The sequence below is a fragment of the Elaeis guineensis genome, chromosome 3, assembly GCF_000442705.2.
Source record: "Elaeis guineensis isolate ETL-2024a chromosome 3, EG11, whole genome shotgun sequence".
Taxonomy (NCBI): domain Eukaryota; kingdom Viridiplantae; phylum Streptophyta; class Magnoliopsida; order Arecales; family Arecaceae; genus Elaeis; species Elaeis guineensis.
In genome coordinates, this window is record NC_025995.2 from 91,578,854 (window position 1) to 91,597,925 (window position 19,072).

General features: G+C 38.5%; 2 protein-coding genes and 1 long non-coding RNA gene across 5 annotated transcripts; 2 read left to right on the plus strand and 1 right to left on the minus strand.

The window, feature by feature from the left end:
• Window positions 1–6: 6 nt before the first annotated feature.
• Window positions 7–1,760, plus strand: LOC105042033 (uncharacterized). 3 transcript variants are annotated; one of them, XR_012139487.1, is made up of 4 exons: window positions 7–558; window positions 633–692; window positions 944–1,126; window positions 1,263–1,760. It is a non-coding gene; the product is annotated as an uncharacterized lncRNA (long non-coding RNA). The 3 variants fall into 3 exon arrangements; XR_012139488.1 differs by having other exon boundaries at window positions 1,307–1,760; XR_012139486.1 differs by having other exon boundaries at window positions 944–1,760.
• Window positions 1,761–3,426: 1,666 nt separating this feature from the next.
• On the plus strand, window positions 3,427–8,219 carry LOC105042032 (20 kDa chaperonin, chloroplastic). The gene is made up of 6 exons (XM_010919137.2): window positions 3,427–3,574; window positions 3,772–3,999; window positions 6,706–6,885; window positions 7,058–7,213; window positions 7,397–7,474; window positions 7,888–8,219. The coding sequence occupies exons 2-6, from the start codon at window positions 3,811–3,813 to the stop codon at window positions 8,059–8,061; spliced, it is 777 nt and encodes a 258-aa protein (XP_010917439.2). The 5' UTR covers window positions 3,427–3,574; window positions 3,772–3,810; the 3' UTR covers window positions 8,062–8,219.
• Window positions 8,220–9,316: 1,097 nt separating this feature from the next.
• On the minus strand, window positions 9,317–18,440 carry LOC105042031 (auxin response factor 16). The gene is given in 15 exon segments (XM_010919135.4): window positions 9,317–9,834; window positions 9,836–9,977; window positions 10,089–10,279; window positions 10,786–12,473; window positions 13,287–13,425; window positions 13,691–13,886; window positions 13,989–14,153; window positions 14,244–14,334; window positions 15,990–16,074; window positions 16,171–16,326; window positions 16,453–16,509; window positions 16,600–16,637; window positions 16,640–16,694; window positions 16,780–16,892; window positions 17,699–18,440. Coding segments are annotated over 15 exon segments (3,204 nt in total). The 5' UTR covers window positions 17,745–18,440; the 3' UTR covers window positions 9,317–9,792.
• Between the last annotated feature and the right edge of the window lie 632 nt (window positions 18,441–19,072).

The window sequence follows — 19,072 nt, forward strand, 5'->3', positions numbered from 1 at the left end:
TCTTGGCATTTCTTAAACAGTATGAAAGGGTGGTGGATGAACATAGGTATGCAGAATTACAAGTTGATTTTCATGCAAGCCAAAGTTTCCCAAGAATTCCTCCTTCAAAGATGTTGAGGCAAGCTTCTAGTTTGTATACTCCTACAATGTTTGAAATGCTTCGGAAGGAGTTTGAGATATTCATGGATTGTATGCTATACAATTGTGGTGAGGTTGGAACAATATCGGAGTTTAAAATAACTGTGGGTGAGAAATCTAAAGAACACTTTGTTAGATTAGACTCATCTGATTGTTCAGTTGCTTGCAATTGTAAAAAGTTTGAGTTTGTAGGGGTTCAATGTGGTCATGTATTAAAGGTGCTTGATGTTCGAAATGTTAAAGAGCTACCAGAACGTTATTTCTTGAAGAGGTGGAGGAGAGATGCCAAGTCTGTGACAGAAAAGGACACTCGCTGCAAGTGATGGCGAACCAAGGTCTTCTATAATGATGTCAACGCACACTCCTTTATCTTCATATGGTCATCACCAAAGATTTCATGGCATGGCGCAATTTAATCAGGTAATCCTGAGATACATGTTCCAGATAATAGGCTAGTGTTTTCAGTTTGATATTGATAGTATATTTATTTTCAGGTATCTCCAGTTTCTAATTTACATCAACCACCATTAAATGGAAGCAGTCAGTTAGGTCAGGTAATACTTAATTCAAAGCATATTTTTAACATTTTTAGGATGTAACAAGTTTGTAGAAGCTTCTTGGCTAGGTTACATATTAGCCTTGCTATCAAGAAGGCAAAACACATGAACAAAGTTCAGTGATTGAAAAGTTTCCACATAATACATTGTAATTGGTGCTTCTTGGATTCATATCAGATTAATGTAGTTTCTAATGCTTTAGAATTGATTTAAGATATCATTTTGTTATCTTTTTGAATATTTTGCAGGGTTGCTCAACTCTGGACATGCAATCCCAACAATTCTTTGGTAGTTCTCAGTTGAACAACTAGAGGATCAACCATGGTCATTGAGACATCATCAATCTCGACAGTGAATCAATTGTTATGCATGGTCTACTAGTCTTCATCAATTTATAAACAAGCATGACCAGAAAGAAGAAAAACAATTTGGTTCATATTTTTTTCAGCCATGATAGTTGCTGATCTCAGTATAATGCAAATATTAGTTTGTCTGCCAAGGGGACAATACTTTCCAATTACCTGAAAGTATGCTTTGATTTCATGTTTTGTGCTTCTCCAACTACAGGCAGATTGATCATATGATTCTTGCTTTTCAATGGCATAAAGCAGGGGCCATTTACTCATGAGGAAATTTTAGATGTCCAGCGGATGGAGTTGAGATGGAGAGATGGAGTCTGAAGGTCACGTTAATGCCATGTGAAGCAAGGGGTGTTCTGATGGAGTCATGGCTGCTCAGAGTTTTGTAAGAAAGACAAATCCGGTTCATATGGAATCCATCTCTGAGAGGGGGCATGCGAAGTACGTTTTTACTTATCCGGAGGTTTTAGTGAGTTTGGGTTTTATAAGCGAAGATGGGTATCTGTCGTCTCAGAGGATGCATGCCATTTTTCCCTCAAGGGTCATAGAGACGTGCTCGAGTTGTTAGAGGATAATGGTTTGTGTGTTTTGGAGTTTGTTAAAATTATGGACCTCACTGAGTAAAGGAGTGGGGAGTGGCTAGCCATTTATCAACTAGAGAATAGAAGACTCTGAAATGCCTTCAATATAATCATAAAAGTCTAAATAGCAATGGCTTGGTGATTGCTTCGGCACTTCTCAATGGAGGTACATATAGGGTTATTACTGAATCCTAGCACCATGATGGATGGGACATTCCGGATGTATCAATGGCCATTGGTCCAAGACACCAGACTAACCACTGCTATCTAAACCCTAAATCCAAACCATCATAGCTCTTTCCACTTTTGCTTCCATTAGTGATGCCATCGCCACCATTCTTCAATCCTCTACCTCACCATTCTCTGATTGTTGTCAACCACTTGACTATCATCTCCTTCCTCACTCACCATCTCTCTAGAGCTCTCTCTGTTCGGCAACCCCTCCTCCCTCATTCACCATCTCTCTAGAACTCTCTCTATCTCTCGACTTTTCTTATCCATCAATTATCAACACCACCCCCTCCTCCCTCATCCCTCTCTATAACCCCCTTGCTAGCAAAGCTACTATCACTCACCAACACTACCTCTAAACCTCTTTCTTTGAGCCTCAGTTATCATGACCACCAGCAACTGCCCCCTCCTTCCTTGCTCCTCTCTTTGCCAACCTCCCCTATATGATTGCAACTTACAATTGATTATACATGGTCCATGAATATGGAAATTTGGATTTGGATTATGATGGTAAAATATGTCATATATTTTTTCTACTCAGTAAAAATTGTAGCATTTTGCATTGCATTTTTCTTGAATGTATAATTACAATAAACCCATTGACTCATACTGCTTATTGCAAATTATGCTATGGCTCTGTAGTGCCTAGTGCAACTAATCATAATTTTAGTGTCTTATAAACATTATTTAGATTTGGATATTTAATGCTCAAGTATGTTGAAATTTTTTAGAATAATTATATAATCGAGTATTTTGTAGTGTATATATACAAAAATATCTTTTAAGATTCTTTTTGGATATTGAGTATTATATAATTACCACTTATAATAAGTAACATAAAAATATCATGATTTTTCCGAATACTTATCGGCTTCCTGAACTTGCTTTTTCTAGATCTATCTTATTGTAATTCAAGAATAATATTTATAAATTCTAGAAAAATCAAAATATCTAAAATCTTTTGCGTTCAACCCCCCAAAAAAAACTAAAATGAAACTAAGTTAATTGTGAAAAAATTAGAAGTCATTATCTCACTTTGTTTCTTCTTCTTTTCCAAAAGACTTTATACATCAGTCTCTTTTTTTGGTGAATGTACCTTGGCCAATCACTTAGAAAATAATTATTACATATACAAAAGTCATAGTAGTCCCAAAACAAATCTAACAAATATATGGGTTTTTTTTTTATTTGGTCAGACCAAATAAATGGATTCATTGGTTGCTATAAGTCCAAATTAACCACCTAACAACTTTGGCAAGCACACATGTATGAAAAGAAAAAAGACATATAAATTATTGGGAAAATTGATAGCCGGTTCCCTCTGTGGACCGGACTATAACTCTTTAATCCCTGATTTTTGTGGAAATGGGTTTGGGCAATCGGACCCATTTTGGCAGCAATGTTAACTTGCCTCTTCTGGGGAGAGCAGTACAGCGTTCTAGAACCATCCTAACCTTTCAAAACCGGAGCGTCGGAATATGATGTCTCTTCTAAACTCCTTTCCCATCTTAAAATGTTCCCATAAGTCAAAATCATAGTGTAAGATTCGAAAGAGTCAATCTTCGCTTCTTCCAAAATTTAGCACTAGAACTTGTCTGTTAAAAGGTACATCGAGAATACCAGAACTAAACTCTCCGATAAAGAGACGAACTTTGCCGAAGCTCCTTAGCTCTGTAGGGTTCGTACTTCATCGTCTTCCTGGATAAAGGTGAGATTTTGCGAACAAATACCGTCTTTTTAGCTAATCTAAGGCCTCTTACATCTTTAAGTTCCATGAAATTTCGAGTTTTTTTCTCGATTTTCTCTTTTCCAATGCTCAAATTCTGCTTGAATTCCATTTTTTTGCCTTTTCGCTTTGAAATCTGATCACAAAATTTGGTTTTGATATCGTTGTTGTGTTTTAAGGTTACCGTCTGAGTTCTCCAATCATTTGTGTGTAAATCCATGGCGTCAATGCAGTTTTCTGGGTCCGGAGTGGCGGCTGTGAAGAGGGGCGTGCCTTCCTTCGATGGGCTCCGCCTTGCCCCCTCTACGTTTAGGGTCTCTTACTCAGTGGGTGCTTGTGGGCTGGGGCTCGACCGGCGTTGCTTCCGGGGCCTTGTCGTCAAGGCCGCCACTGTTGTTGCTCCGAAGGTATTAGAATACTTTTGAGTCATGCTCTGTAAATGCTTGTAATTTCCCTTTCTTTTTGCCATCAATCGGATACCATAGATTGCGGAATGTTGGTTTTATCTTTAGTGTCATTTTATTAATAATTTGTTGATAAAATCAGACTTTTAGGCTTGTTTTTGTTGTGCCTGGATTTGAGTATGTGGTTACAGGGATTGAGATGGATAGTGATTATTATACTGGTACAAGAAATAGTGTGATCTTGTGGATGAGTTTTCTTGTGAACATGTATTTTGATGACACTATGATGCTCTAAATTTACTTTGTAGCTGACATGTTGAAGCATCGATGTGAATTGTTCTCCCTTGTTTTTATGTTTGTTTTTCTTAAAATTCGGAAAGCTTTCCCAATAGCTAGTCTGGATATTTGAGTCATAGTTGTTTCAGTGGCCTCTAAACGAGCACATTATATCTAGTAGGAAGGTAAAAAGATTATACTATAACATTTGCCGAAACAACTGAGTAAAGTTAATTAAGACTTCAATTTTTACCTTTAAGGATTAGTGAGTTAGATAACATAGGCTGCAAGCAGGTCATGTGGGATTAGGGATTGGCACACTGAAAATCCAATCTGTATTCTCATCAGGTCAAAAAGTTGAATCCAAGTTCAATCCATTTCCTTTTGGGTTAGGTTGAATTGGGTTGAGGATTTGTTTTACTGGCCCATTGTGTTTCTGGGTCAAATCGGATCAAAAATAATCCAAACACAAACTATAAGAAGCATGCATGCTATGCAAGAAAATTACAATTAATCATTGTGTAGGCATTGTCTCCAACTCCAACCAAGCACATAAAATTACAATCAACAACATCAATTGATGGCCAACTATAGTTAGTATTGGTTACTGATAACCTGGATCACTGCACCTTATTATCTCAATAAATTGTGTGGGTGCAGAAATCCTTTCCACTATCTCATTTTTCCCTTAAGAAAAGCCTATGCAAAATTTTACTATTAAAAGTACATGAATTTATTAGATTCAAGGAGTGCTTTCAAAATATAGTGTGTTAGTTTCACGGTTGTTCAGGTTGGTTCATGTTAGCTCAGGGTACTTGGTGATCCAGAGCCAATCCATATTTGAAATGGGTCAATTTTTCAATCCAAGCCTAGTCCAAATAACCACAGTTTGGGGTGGACCAGATTATTTTCATGTTGCTTGAAGATTGAAAGTGGGCCAATCTGATCCACTTGCAGCCCCTTAATGTTGTGGCCATGTTAGAATTACTTGCTGCTGAGGACACTGAATAGAGTGGTGCTCAATTTAATTGGCTTTCATGTCACACATGCATGTGGTTTTGCTGGAATTGTTCCTGTTATAAGATCAGTTTGCTTACTGCATCACTTAAATTACACTTTTTTATATAAATAAACTTGAATTGCCATCTTGAAATGTATTGTTTGTAGCACTTGGCGTCTATCAGTATGTGAATATAATAACTTTTGCGATATCGCGCTACTGCATCAAGCACTGTCAAATGAGTGAGTTATTCATGAGCCAGCTCATGTTCAGCTCAAAAATCAACTTGAGTTCAGTTTGCTTGTTTAGCAACAATTTTGCTGATCTAGAGCTAGGCTTTCGCCCCCTCTAACTCAGCTCAATTAAGGCTGAAATGTTAATATATATAGATTATTTATGTAAATTATAGATATAACATGTTAATTTTAGAAATTTATCTTTGTATTTATTGAATATAAAATAACAATATTTATATAGATGGAATGTAATTTTAACTATTGGATTAGTTAATTGCCCTGATATTTGGCTCAAACTATATAAATACAAACCTTCAGAGATCTCAAATTTCCAGCAGATCTCTCAAACATTCTGATAGTGAACAGCTGGAGTTTGGCTGAAAATTAAATAACTTAGCTCGAGTTCAGCTTGACTGCAAAAAGAGCTGGTGATTTAGGCCTGGCTTACTCAAGCTTCCTCGTTTACATCCCTAATTGCATGTGTTTTAGGAAAGTATTTCTCTGTTTGGATGGTTGAGGGGAAATTGTATGTTTCTGTTGCTACTTTATCATGAGCCCTTTTTTTGGTCAGATCCTGGTAAGCTAGTGGGTGTTCAGAATCGTTGGTTTATATATCTCTGAACCCCACCTTTTTTTTTTTTCTTTCTTTTTTTTTTTTTTTTTGGTTGGGGGAGGGGGTGGGGTGGTAATGTTTTGGATGAGGAACTTGTAATGTTCTCTGTTCTTTGCTTGTTTCAATTAACAAAAGTATGGGCTGATTAACTCATGCCCTCGTTCAGGAATTATATGCAGATATGCCAAGTGCAAGTTATTCTTCATTTTGTCCATCATAGCAATCTGCTAGAGCAATGTGGGTTACCATTTATTTATTTTCGTCCTAAACTAATTTGATCTAATAATCATCAAGAAAATATTTAAGGAAAAGGAAAAAAAGGAAATAAGAGGGATTTCTCATTCATTCTGTCATCAGTATCATGATGTTTATGGTTTTGTTTTGTGATTAGTATCATGATGTCTATGGTTCTGTTTGAGAATTTTTTTTTTTTTTTGGGGGGGTGGGGACCGGTAATCTTGTTCAAAACTGCATAAGCTATTTATAGGTTTTAGTACTCTTGACAGTCAATATGCCTAGTTAACAGACATTTTTGGTTGCCTTCACCATATGCCTGTACATTGACTGGTGTTATAATTTTACAGTACACTTCCATTACACCTTTGGGTGATAGAGTGCTAGTAAAGATTAAGACTTCCGAGGAAAAAACCACTGGAGGGATATTGCTTCCATCAACTGCTCAGTCAAAACCACAAGCAGGTGAAGTTGTTGCCATAGGAGAGGGAAGAACCATTGGCAAGAAGAAAATAGAAATTGGTGTTCAGGTAATTCTAAGTGGCTTTCTTTTTGAGGATCAGAGGTTTTATCTGAAAATGTTGAAGAGGACAGGTTATGAAGATATTGATGTATTGCTGATTGCTTAGCATTTTATGAAGCCTTACACGTCAAATTTTTGTTTAATATATAATCCTGTTGTATAATCTTTTATGGATGTAGACTGGAACCCAAGTAGTATATTCCAAATATGCTGGCACAGAGTTGGAATTCAATGGATCCAACCATCTTATTCTGAAGGAAGATGACATGGTGGGTGTTCTTGATACTGATGATGTCAAGGATCTTAAGCCCCTTAATGATCGTGTTCTGATTAAGGTTTGTCTCTAAACTTTGGAGAATGTTGCAGTGTCATTTTTGGTTTTGCAAACGTGTTCTTTACATGTTCATCAGTGGTGAGCCGCATTATATATATTGTTGGTCGTCTTATGCAAACTATTTCTGATATCACATTTTGGATAAACTTTGGTGACATATTCTCTGCTTTATCTTTTATTTTAGGTTGCAGAAGCTGAGGAGAAAACCGCAGGTGGCTTGCTTTTGACACAGGCAACAAAGGAAAGGCCTTCCATTGGGATGGTGAGTTTGCTTAATCTTTTGATCTTGCTTTTCTGTCTGATGCTCAAAATTGTTGTCTAAGATCATATCATCAAAAAGATTTCAAACGAGTTTTGGTTCTTATTGCTAAATGACTCCAGAAATATTCTTTATATGGCTTATTTTTCAAAATTCCTGGATGAAGTACAAGAATTATTTGTCCAATAGGTAAAGGCTAAAGAAACATTGTGTGAATGCAAATGCTGTGCTCGATAGAATTATTCTTAAGAGGGATTGTGCAATTGAATTTTGGACCAATAAGAAAAGCTGTGATTCCTCAATGGTAGTCGTGGAGTGTCTGAGTAAATAATAGTAGCCCCAGTTGCCTGTAAAGAATAATTGTACTGTTCATCATCTTAAAACTGTACGAACTTATTGTGCTATGTCTGAAACAGGTGACTGCGGTTGGCCCTGGTCCCTTGGATGAAGAGGGCAATAGAAAGCCATTGCCCTTAACTCCAGGGAGTACTGTGCTGTACTCCAAGTATGCTGGTAATGAATTTAAGAGTGCTGATGGCTCTGATTACATTGCTCTGAAGGTGTCTGATGTGATTGCTGTTCTCTCATAAGCTTATCTTTATGCTAGACATAGAGGCGCAAGGTTTTGGGCAGAGTCAAAAGGTGATGACAGGTGTTGCATTAATTATGTAATTTGCTGAACGTTATCACTCATGTTAGTCTGATATTTAAGCTGTTCTTTGCTATTGAAAGAAACATTTTGGGCAAATGATTACCAGTTGCAGACTCCATTACTAGAATGTGCTTTAACATAAGGCAAACTAGATTAGTGGAATGTTATAATAGAGAAATTAATTAGGTCGGGGAGGAGAGGAATTATTTTAGCGCAGTAGGATATTTCATTAATATTTCTATGATTCCCAGTAGATGGGCTCCAGACGGAGAAGGGAATGTATGCTGTCGCGCGTTGGAAAAAGACAATTTTTATATCGAACCTACTTTTCATTCTAAATGAGGTCACATGACATGTTAATAGGGTACTGGAAGCTAGTCTGTTAATGTTTCCTCTTTTTGGTAAGTGATGGTTGTCTTTCTCATGTAGTGCCATTTTAAACTGGAGTAGCAAGTGGTAATTTGTTATGCTAATGAGTTAAAGAGTTTTTGAAGTTATTGGTGTAATAATGGAACCTCTTTCTTGATCCTCATCTCTCTCATTCATTATCATTTTGAAAGTGAGATGTGGTTTTCCAGGAATGGGACGAAGTGCCCCGTGCTCAATTAATGATTGATCCATTATTTGATAATTATAATATTTATTTTTTTTCAATTATTGTAACAAATTCTTTGGATTATTTGTGCCTCTAATCATTGTACAAGGTTACAACTGTTATTTAATACTAAGAGATTAGTTCTGCCGGTTACTAATTAGATTCCAAGGATTATTAAATAATATCTATAAAGAAGTCTGGTCTGTTGGATCTCTTTTATTTAAAGCTTCCAATGTTTTGAAGTCTTTTGATTGCATCGTTGCTCTGTCCCCGGCTGAACTTATGGCAACAGGAGCAGGAATAACTAAAGCACATTGAGGCGAATGTATATTAATTTCCTAGCCATGCTTTGGAAATAAATTTTTGGCACACAATCAAAGGCCCATGCTGGTGATCTAGGATTGGACAGATGGAACAAAAGCGTGTTTTACGCTTCGTCAGGCTCCACCTATTCTGCGTTCCCGCGGGTGACTCCCCGCTGCTTCAGTCAGGCATGAACCATCCATGGGAATGGGTGGAGCCAAGCCTTGCTTGAAGCCTGCAGCTTTAAGGTGATTTCATTGTGCTTTCTTCGATAATAACTTAAAAGAGTGCCAGATACAATGCAAGGCTTCAAACTTCTAGTTGAATGAAGCTAATAGCAGTTACAATCTTTTAACATACAATTTCAGACTACAGAATGACTGGTGGAGATGGTTATCTGACAGAACCATCGTCTTAAATTGCTGAACATGCATGTACATCAAGAACTGCTCTCTCAGAGAACAAGAAAAAGGAATACATCCTTATCATATCAAATGTTCCTCATCTATTAAGTAGCACATAGTTACAGAGTCCAACAATTACAGTATAATGACTGCAGAGAGTTGGTGTTGGTCTAACCTTAGCTTTCTGTGGAAAAATTTGGCCACCTGTGTAGACGCGTATAGAGGCTCATTGCTCTATTCAGACCTCCCTTGGAAGTTGGAACTCGTTCTAACTGAATTATCAGTCTCCTCCAACTCCAGCCTTGTCATAGCATTTGATTTCAATCAAATCTATAGTATGTCGTTAATTTTATAAATCTTGTTACCCTCAACGATGAAAGGAAGCAGCTGACGCGTCATCAAATTCACCCCCTCCACAGATCACCATTATTATTGGACCCACTGTATGCTTGGTTTTGTACAGGGATATTAGAAAGATCACCATCCAAACTCATCTGCTGGACTTCTGCTGCTGACAATATCTTGATACTTTGAACACAGTTTACAAATTCCCTGAAGTCAGAAGGGAGCATGTAGAGAGATTCAGGAGATCAGCATAAAACTAGAAAATTATTAAGAAAATAGTATATAGTTGTTTCATGAGTCATCAAAATGAAAACATACTCCCAAGGGTCATCACCAACAAGTAGGATATCATTTTCATGATCCACATAGACCAGTTTCCAGTCAGTTCTGTGTGGATCTTCGAGCTGCCCTTCAATCCCAAACATGCAGGCAAGATCATGTCGAAGCTCATCATACCCCTTGTAACGGGTAATATCAATAGATCTTCCTACAGCTCCACGCTTTTGAACCTATGGATTTGAAACAATAGAAATACAGAGAAGTTGAAATGCGTAAGGAATGACATTATAACAGTATTAATAAGGACTATGAGAAACTACAGGCATATTCAAGTATCAGTTTGCCTTTTTGCTTGGAAAAAGAGAAAAAAGGCTAACACTATAGCATCGCTCTGATGAGACAAAATACATTCTCCTTTCAATGTCATATACTACATGCTATCTTCTTCAATACTCATTTACTCAAGTGAAAGGCAGGATCATGGGGACAGTGGATCAAGTATATCAACTTTTACTGTCAGAAGTCAACTACCAAAACAAAATCCAATTTCACACAATTAATTACAGGAATCAACTTTAAGTTCAGTAGTTCTCACCCAGTTGTCTTTTGATATCTCTAAGACCCCTAATTCGTGGTTAGGTTTTTACATAAGCCACTTTTAATTCTTAATGCCTTCAAGCTCGCCAGTTCCAAGAAGCCATGCTTAATTGATCAAGTCTAAGCAGATTTAGCATACCTTAGTGTATGTTCGCATGCGCTGTGGTTGGCTAGACCAAAATCCCTGATTCAGCACTCCACTCTCATTTGCTGCAGCATCACTTGAACAGCCAGGCTTGAAGGGCATGTGTGGCACACCAAATGACTGAGAACTGATAGCAGCAGTAGACAATTCTGTTTCTACATCTCCCTGATTACCGTAACCAGAAATCAAGTTCTGGATATCCTTTCCTGAGCCCAAGCCTCTTGACAGCAGGGCATCTGGCATCAAACCATCACTGTATGTTCCAACAAGAAGGTTGTCCCTAGGATCTACTTGAACATCACCATCTAATATAGGTGGAAGTGAGATTCCTTCATGTGTACTGCCATCTACACAAAATGAGGTTGCAGAGGAAGCATCTAACTGATCGACAGTGGCATGTTGGTTTGGCAGCTGAGTAGGCTCTTTGGTACAGTGTAATTCATGCTTGACTTGAACATCTGACTTGCTTTGAAGTTCCTGAAGCAGATTTTCCATATGTGGTACCCCTATCTCTCCAACCAAAACAGCTGGGCCTTGCTGAACTCTATTTAGTAAGTTTGACGAAGAATGACAGTTAGTGGAAGGAGAGGTAGAGCAAGATGGAGCTTTGTTCTCACTGAGAGTAGAATGAGCTCTAGCAGGTAACTGAGGCTTGAGGTGGTTACTGTCATACATAGCAGGCATTTGCTGCAGTTGCTTCACTTGAGCTGGTAGAATGTTGGTGCCATTCAACTGTGGCTGCAAATTTTGCTGCTGTTGAAAATGCTGGTTATGTTGAGTTAGTTGCTGTGATGATTGAGATTGTAGCTGTGGACCGAGCTGAGAGAGCAATTGTTGTTGCTGAAGCTTTTGCAGCAGCTGCAGCTGAAGCTGTGGTTGCATCAGCTGTTGCAAGTGTTGTTGTTGTTGCTGAAAAAGAGTATTTTGATGGTCTACTGGTTGTTGGACCTGCAAGATTTGTGGCAAGGATGATGGTTGGAGAGAACCAGGGTTGGGAGAACAAGCGCCTTGCTGATGTTGAGTGTTTGGTTTAGGTAACCCTTGTTGTTGAACATTAGATGAAGGTGGCTGCAAAATTTGGTTTGATAACTGGGTTGGAGGTAAAGGTTGGCTACGAACAGGCTGATGTTGCTGCTGATCAATGAGTTCCTGATTAGCCGCAACTCTTGGTTGCTGCTGCTGTAAATGTTGCTGCTGCAGTTCTGCTTGCTCCTGACGCTGCTGTTGCTGCTGCAGCGGCAGAAGATGGGCAGTATTTTGTTGCAGTGGTGGTGGCTGTTGTTGCTGCTGATGATGATGATGAATCGAAATTTGTTGTTGTGGCTGCAATGGCTGTTGAGATGATAATAGAGGTGGTTGATGCTGTTTATCGAATTGCTGAGTCTGAGGATTTAGTTTGGAACTGGACTGCAGATATGATGAAGGTAAGGCATGTGACTGGAAATTTAGTATCTTTGTTGGGTCTTCAGTGCCAAGACCATCTTGCATAGCTGATGCAGCTGTGGAAGGGAAGTATGTTGACTGAGCTGCTGGTGCCATTAGCTGAGAATTCTGTTGCATGGCCATCCATTGGACCAGGCTCAGGCCTGGAAAGACTGCACTTTGAGCATCTTTTAAGCCAAAGTCATCACCAAGCCATGGCATTACCCTGTTAAAGGTGTTTTCAATTTCCATCTTATCATCTGCAAAGTGACATAACTTTAGTCAGTAACATTAAGGTTAAGGATGTAAAAGGTATACTATGGAATAATTGATGTTGCAAAGAAATATACAAATATGGACACATGTTTGCATGTGCAGAAGAATATGAGCATCAGGCAAGGCCTTTGGAAAGAGGATTAGCACATTGAGAATTTTACTTGTCATGTTATGCAAAACTGTTCTTGGGTTAATATAGATGAAACTATAAAAGATCCAACAGTTGGATCAAAGCTGCCCCTTCCAGAGCTACAATGTGCAGCTAATGAAATTTGAGAATCCACTTTATAATGAGAATCTGCTGCAACACTAGGCAACCAAACACACAATTTAATGGAAAACCACCTTTAACATGTACGTTTTGAATTTTTAAGGACCTTCATGGCAGTTAATCTGGAAGCAGATCATAAGCCAAGAAAATAACATTCAACAATTTGGTCCTTCCACTGCTGAGGTCCCTCCAAATAGAACCACACTATAGGCTCGGTTGTTTCTCAGTCCATAGGGCATAATTTTGTTACATCAGCATAACTGGCCAGAATCCAATTGCGATACGATAGAATACTGCAAAAATGTCCAAATATATAATGACAGAAAGATGCTAACTTGGCAGTATAAAGCAATATTATGGCATGCACATAATCTGGCCAACAACATTTCTAAACTAGACATATTACAAACATGTTAGGTGCTAATGATTTGGAAGTCTTGTTACAACTGTGAGGTTCAATAGCCAGAGATTTCATATGATTACCAAATAACAATTCACATGCTGATAGCTAATGTATGAAGTGTACCTAGCATCCCAGGTTGTTTAGAGAACTTGGGTTTAAAGAATGGGGGTGGACATATATAGAAAGGAGTTGCCACAGGTTCAATCTCCCATATTGACACTCGGGTCCGCCGCTCGGTCGCTGTTGATTCATCCCAGCCAACCTAATACATGCAAAATTTACTGAGACACTAGGAATGAATTTTTATAATAATATTTGATATAGCATGGTCTCAATCCCTGATTTTATCAGGGGTTGGAGGAACACTTAGCCCCAATTTAAGATAATAAAAGAAGGGTGGGGGCCATGGCGATGGTTTATAGTACAACAATTGCTCTCCGGTTAATTTTCATCTCATTGCAGTGTGTGCAGATGTCTAATGTGACAGCGACAGGGCATAACAAACATTTGTGACAATGTATCCTGACCTGAAGATTGCGCCACTGTGAATTTTTCCACTGCAGTGGATCTAAATCACTGATGCCTGTAATCGTGCCCATATATCTACGCACTCCAGACTCCTCAGTCTCAAACATCATCCTGAATCGCATGCCAAGAGACACTTGGGTGTACATTGCTTTATTGTATTTGGCGAAAGGTATAACAAACTCCGAGGGGCTTGCTCTATTTAACCATGTTTAATTCTGTTAGTATGTCAATCTGTGAATATTCACCTCAAACTTGGATTATACACCTCAAAAAAAAGGAAAAGAAAAGCTACAGTACCTTGGGTTGTAAAATATAGTGAATGGGCTGTTATTTGCAGCAGCATGAGCAGCAGCAGCAAGGATTCCTATATGCATGCTATCACTAGATAAGACTGAAGATGATAAAGCAGGTTGTTGTCTATTAGCACGCCTTATACCCAAGAGAAGCTGTGACTTTTCATCTCTGGAAACAAGCAGATCAATTTCCTTGGTGCTTGTAACTGATCATATATGTTAAAGAAAATGATTTACCTAGGGAATTTATTTAGCCTACCGTATAAAGAGAACAGAGTCACCAGCAACAAGTCTTTTTGTGCTAACAAATACACTCCAACCTGTAGTCAGTAGATGCCTTTTGGGCTGACCTGCAATTTTAGTCATATATAAATATTTTGATAATTGCAGGAAACTTCAATGACAACCAAAAGACAAACATTGCAGTTTAACAACAATAAAATAGAACAAAACCATCCAGCTTCGAGCATAAGCAAATAAATGTGCCTGAAACGGTATTCAGCTTATCACTATGTTATCTTTAAAGACCCACTACAATTTCCTTTTCTTTGTCAGATGTGATAGTCCATGTAAACCACAAGCATGATGTACCTATCTCAGAGACGCTTCTTGTCTCAGCAGAGTCATGAAAACTCACTCGTTAAACATTTGAAATATAATGTACAGATAAAACAATGATGTAGGACATAATGCAGAAGGATCTGACAGCAACCTTTTCATGGAACTAAAAGAGTTGACCTGAAGAAACCTATGATGGTGTTACCAATGGGAGAAAAGACAAAAAAAATCCTCTTACGAGAGTCGTTTTTCTCACTGTAGAAAGTAAACATCATTATTACTTAATACAGCAAGCAACCAAAGAAAACAAGAGTTAGGCAATTATCTCTGAAGATGGAAATATAGGCTACAGGAACCAGTATGAACTATGATAAACATTGTTAACAGCAACAACAATGAAGCCAATAGTGATGGTGTCACCAAGTAGAGTTGGAAAACAAAAACATGGTGTTGGGAGAACAAATTGTATGGGTTTTTCCAGAAAGCACTAATTTCTGCATTACATACTACCTATATGAACTATAATAAAAGTTGTTGGCAGCGGTAACAAGCAAGCAAGAGTTGTGTCTCCAGGTAGAGGTGGAAAACAAGAACATGCAGGTTAATGAATCATACTGGCCTTCTTAAGGTGCCATCAAATTCTCTACAAGTTTCTGCACCACAAAGACACTAGCTAATTGCTATATAGGTAATTAGTAAATTAGTAGAAGGAAGGAGGCTGCTACTGACCTCTCACAAGGAACTTTGAAATCTTAGAATAGTTTCCTTAAATTAGGAAAGGAAGTCTTTTGATAATTAATGCAATGTTATCTTTAGCTATAACATAACAGACAATATCAAGGTAGGCAAGCTAGTATGATAAAACTGCCATTATTAAATTAATTGAGTAGTTAATGGACAAACCATATCATCAAAAATGAGGGAAGCTTATCTATTAATCACAATAATACAAACCACAACATTATTCCTTTTCCAGGTTTCCACACTCTCAATCACAACCAACCATAAACCAGCACATTAGCGATACTAGTTTTCTGTGTTAACAAGCCTAGAAATGACGAGGCCTTTGTCCATCAACTAATTGTCTAGCATGTGAAGTTGTGAGACTAAACTTGCAAAAATAGCATGCTGATCCAAAAGATCTAATTTTACTGGTCCATCAAATTAATAAATCCAACTGATTAAGAACAAAAACATTATTTGACAAGATTAATAGCATAGAAGTCATAACAGTAGTGTTACGTACTTGGGATAAGGCTTACAAGGCATAATTATTATGATGACAACAATTAAGACCATGGTACAGTTTGTGTCCAACAAGTCAGATATGAGCATCCAGTTTGGACACTTCTATATAACCGATGCGGTTTGCTTGCTCGCTCTGTTTGAAAAAGTCAAATGCCATTGCTGAAGTACATAATAAGAAAAGTAAAGGCTGGTCATATACCTCGATAGATATGACGAAATGTCCACGAAATGTCATGCAAATCTTTAGCTATTAATTCTTGAGCTGGTGGTTGCATTGTATAATCCTATGATCATGTTATCCTGGTAAGGCACACATTGAATACACTAGAGTGCTTGACTTTATGAAAATAGGATGACTAATAGAAAGAAAGTGGATATACTAGAGGTGGAAATATCTTCTCAGCTGCACGACGGGGTACCGAAAATCCACCATGGGTACTTGTATCACTTGCTGTGAGTGTTTTGCAGAAGAATTCTGTTGGTTGCTTGTTTTGTTTGAGGCCCATTTCAGATGCCAGCATTGCTTCTCTATCATACTATACAAAAGTTGTTTTAAGAACAGGACTTTCATGACAAAAAATTAATAGCAAGCAAATAACAGATGCAAATGAGCAAAATTATGGTTATTTAATAAAGCAATTAAAGTGTGACTGCTGACCTACTTTATTAACAGGTTGAAGAGTCATCTGAGCATAAACCTCATCTGTTTCAGCATCAGCCTGATTATAAAATATATCAATACGAGATTTGAGCCAAATAGGTCATAGCAAAAAATTGAATAAACAAGAAGATCACTCTGCAAGTCATACATGTAAGGTGACATTATGAAGAACACAGATCAGCTTGAAGGCAGTGAAGGATAATTTGGCATGCTATCGGTCACCTTTTGCATCGAGGCTGCTACCTGATATCATCATGACAAAAAAACCCTCTTTTAGAAGCCACAATCAAAAGATTCAGTTCTCAAAACAACAAGAAAAAGCATGCACCTGTTCACTATGACCTTGTGGAAAGTAGACCACAAGGCTGCCAACAGGTGGCAAAGACACCAGTGGTCCAGCACAAGCATGCCATAACTCCGAATTGATGCTTTTTCTTTCTCCTGCTTATCAAAAAAAAAAAAATCCCAATTTGTCAGCAACGCCATATGAACCCAGAAAAGAAAACGACCGCCTACAGAACACAACTCGTATCTCTTCAATCTGAGCTAGGTTGCAAAGGAAACAACATAATCAAACACCGAAAGTAGAGATGAAAGGCACCAAGTTTTGCGCAACAACCCATTTAAGAAGATGGGATTGTCATAAATATAAGATACATACTTCAGGGTTCTGCTCAGAATCTGTGTTCATGCAGAAAGATCCGGAAACAAGTGGGATGTGTGACGCAGGCCAAGCTCACGTAGCTTAGTTGTCCTAAATGGATGCTACTAGTTTGGGTGTTCAATGGGTGCTTCATATCTTAGCACCAAACCCAGCTACTGATACTCTGGTCCGACAATAGGGGACCTGTCAGATATTAAAGCAGTCTCTCTAAAACGAAAATGATTGATGGACACAAAATTTTAGTCATGAATATCTCGGGATCAACTGCAATAAGTTAAACTTCTTATATCACTTAAAATTTTCAATTTTGACTGGAATAAATAAGAAACTAACTAAAAGCTCATTTTCCACATATTTTCACTTTACGTATCATTCTAAGAACCAAGTCATCCCTGCCTCTTCCTGAGCTCAAACTATCACAATTATCTCAGTTTCTACAAATTTAAGTAAAGCACATACTAAAAAGAAGCTCAGAGGCGCCAGAACTTGCAGAACTATACAAATTCTGCAAATTTAATAAGCTAGCCACATGAATTGGGGAAAAAAGAGAGAGACACTTCAAAGAGTAGATTCACTACCGTACCTTCTGCCGGATTTGCTGCGAATCCATTCGACACCGGACCCTTCATCTAAGCAGATCCCAGCAGCTTCCCTGATCTGAAATACCTCAAAAGAGTGTTCCCTCCTTTCTTCCCACCGTTCCCTCCCCTCACTTTATTGGCAAAGAAAGCCTCTCCCTTTCCACTTCCCTCTCTTTATAGACAAGCCATCCTCCATAGAAAATTCCCCCCAATGTGCTCGCCAAAAGCAATCAAAAGGCTATCTTTTTCCCTATTAAGAAACTTCACCCTCACGAGCCCAAATATACTATTCCAGCAGCTTCTCTCACCTCCTAAGCTCCAACCTAACTCCCCCTAGTCCAAAACCCTAGCCCTAATTCACTAATCCAACTCGCTCCGAGACCCCAGATTCCAAAGAACACCACAGGGATATTCCAGAATCTCGCCGGAAGAAGTACCAATTAAAGGAAATTCACCTCGAATACTCTTCCTCAACACTTCGCGAGTTCCGGTGGCAAAATTCCACGGGCGGAAGAGAGCGGGGATTGCTCCGCTCCAGCGGGATCCCCAAGCACGGAAGGCCAGGAGGGGACCGGACGGGGCGGAGCGGCCAGAGGAGCCAGTGGTTCGCTGGTCTCCGGCGACGGCGACAAGCCGGAAAGTTCGCCGGGAATGGAGGAGACGGCAAGGAAATTTTCGGGGGATTTCTTCTTCGTCTTGCTTTCGGCTTCGGCTTCGGCGACAGGGAAGGGACGGAAGCCGGTTAAAATAAAAGGAAGCGTCGCCGTCCCTTCTCCCATGGAAAAAAATAATTAAATAATTATTTTTAAAAATCGAAATTATTTTTTGGAGGGTTTATTTATTAAAATGCTATTATTCGGGCGAAGAATCCGGACAAGTCCACGTGGCCCGAACCATCCGACAAGGCTAATGGTTTGAAAATTACTTCTTAGACCCGCGGTTAAAGACTGTTTACCGTCTGCTGCCTACCTGGAGAAGGCTTAGGAAGTTGGGAATGACTTCGCTATTGGACCAATTAATCACACATCCAATCGTTACCACGTACATGTCGGAATTCAAGGAGTTGGCGGCAAATTTGTTTTGAATTCTAGTAGATAAGTAAAAGCAGCCTAGTGGTCAATTGACTGAAATTAACAAAAGGCTAGAAGCTTACAAAATTTGTGTCTTTGTTCTTGTTGAATTTTATCATGTACTTCTATAAAAATGCTGCCGCGCTCAAAATTTACAGACTGAATGTCGTTTTTGACTATTTAGAGCTTGTTGGTTGGTTATAGCTTTTATGGTCATTTCCTGCAGGACCCGAGGCTAGATCCCAATAATGGCAAATGTAAGCTTGTAATACTCATTACAAGTTTGTACCAATATAATTCAAGAAA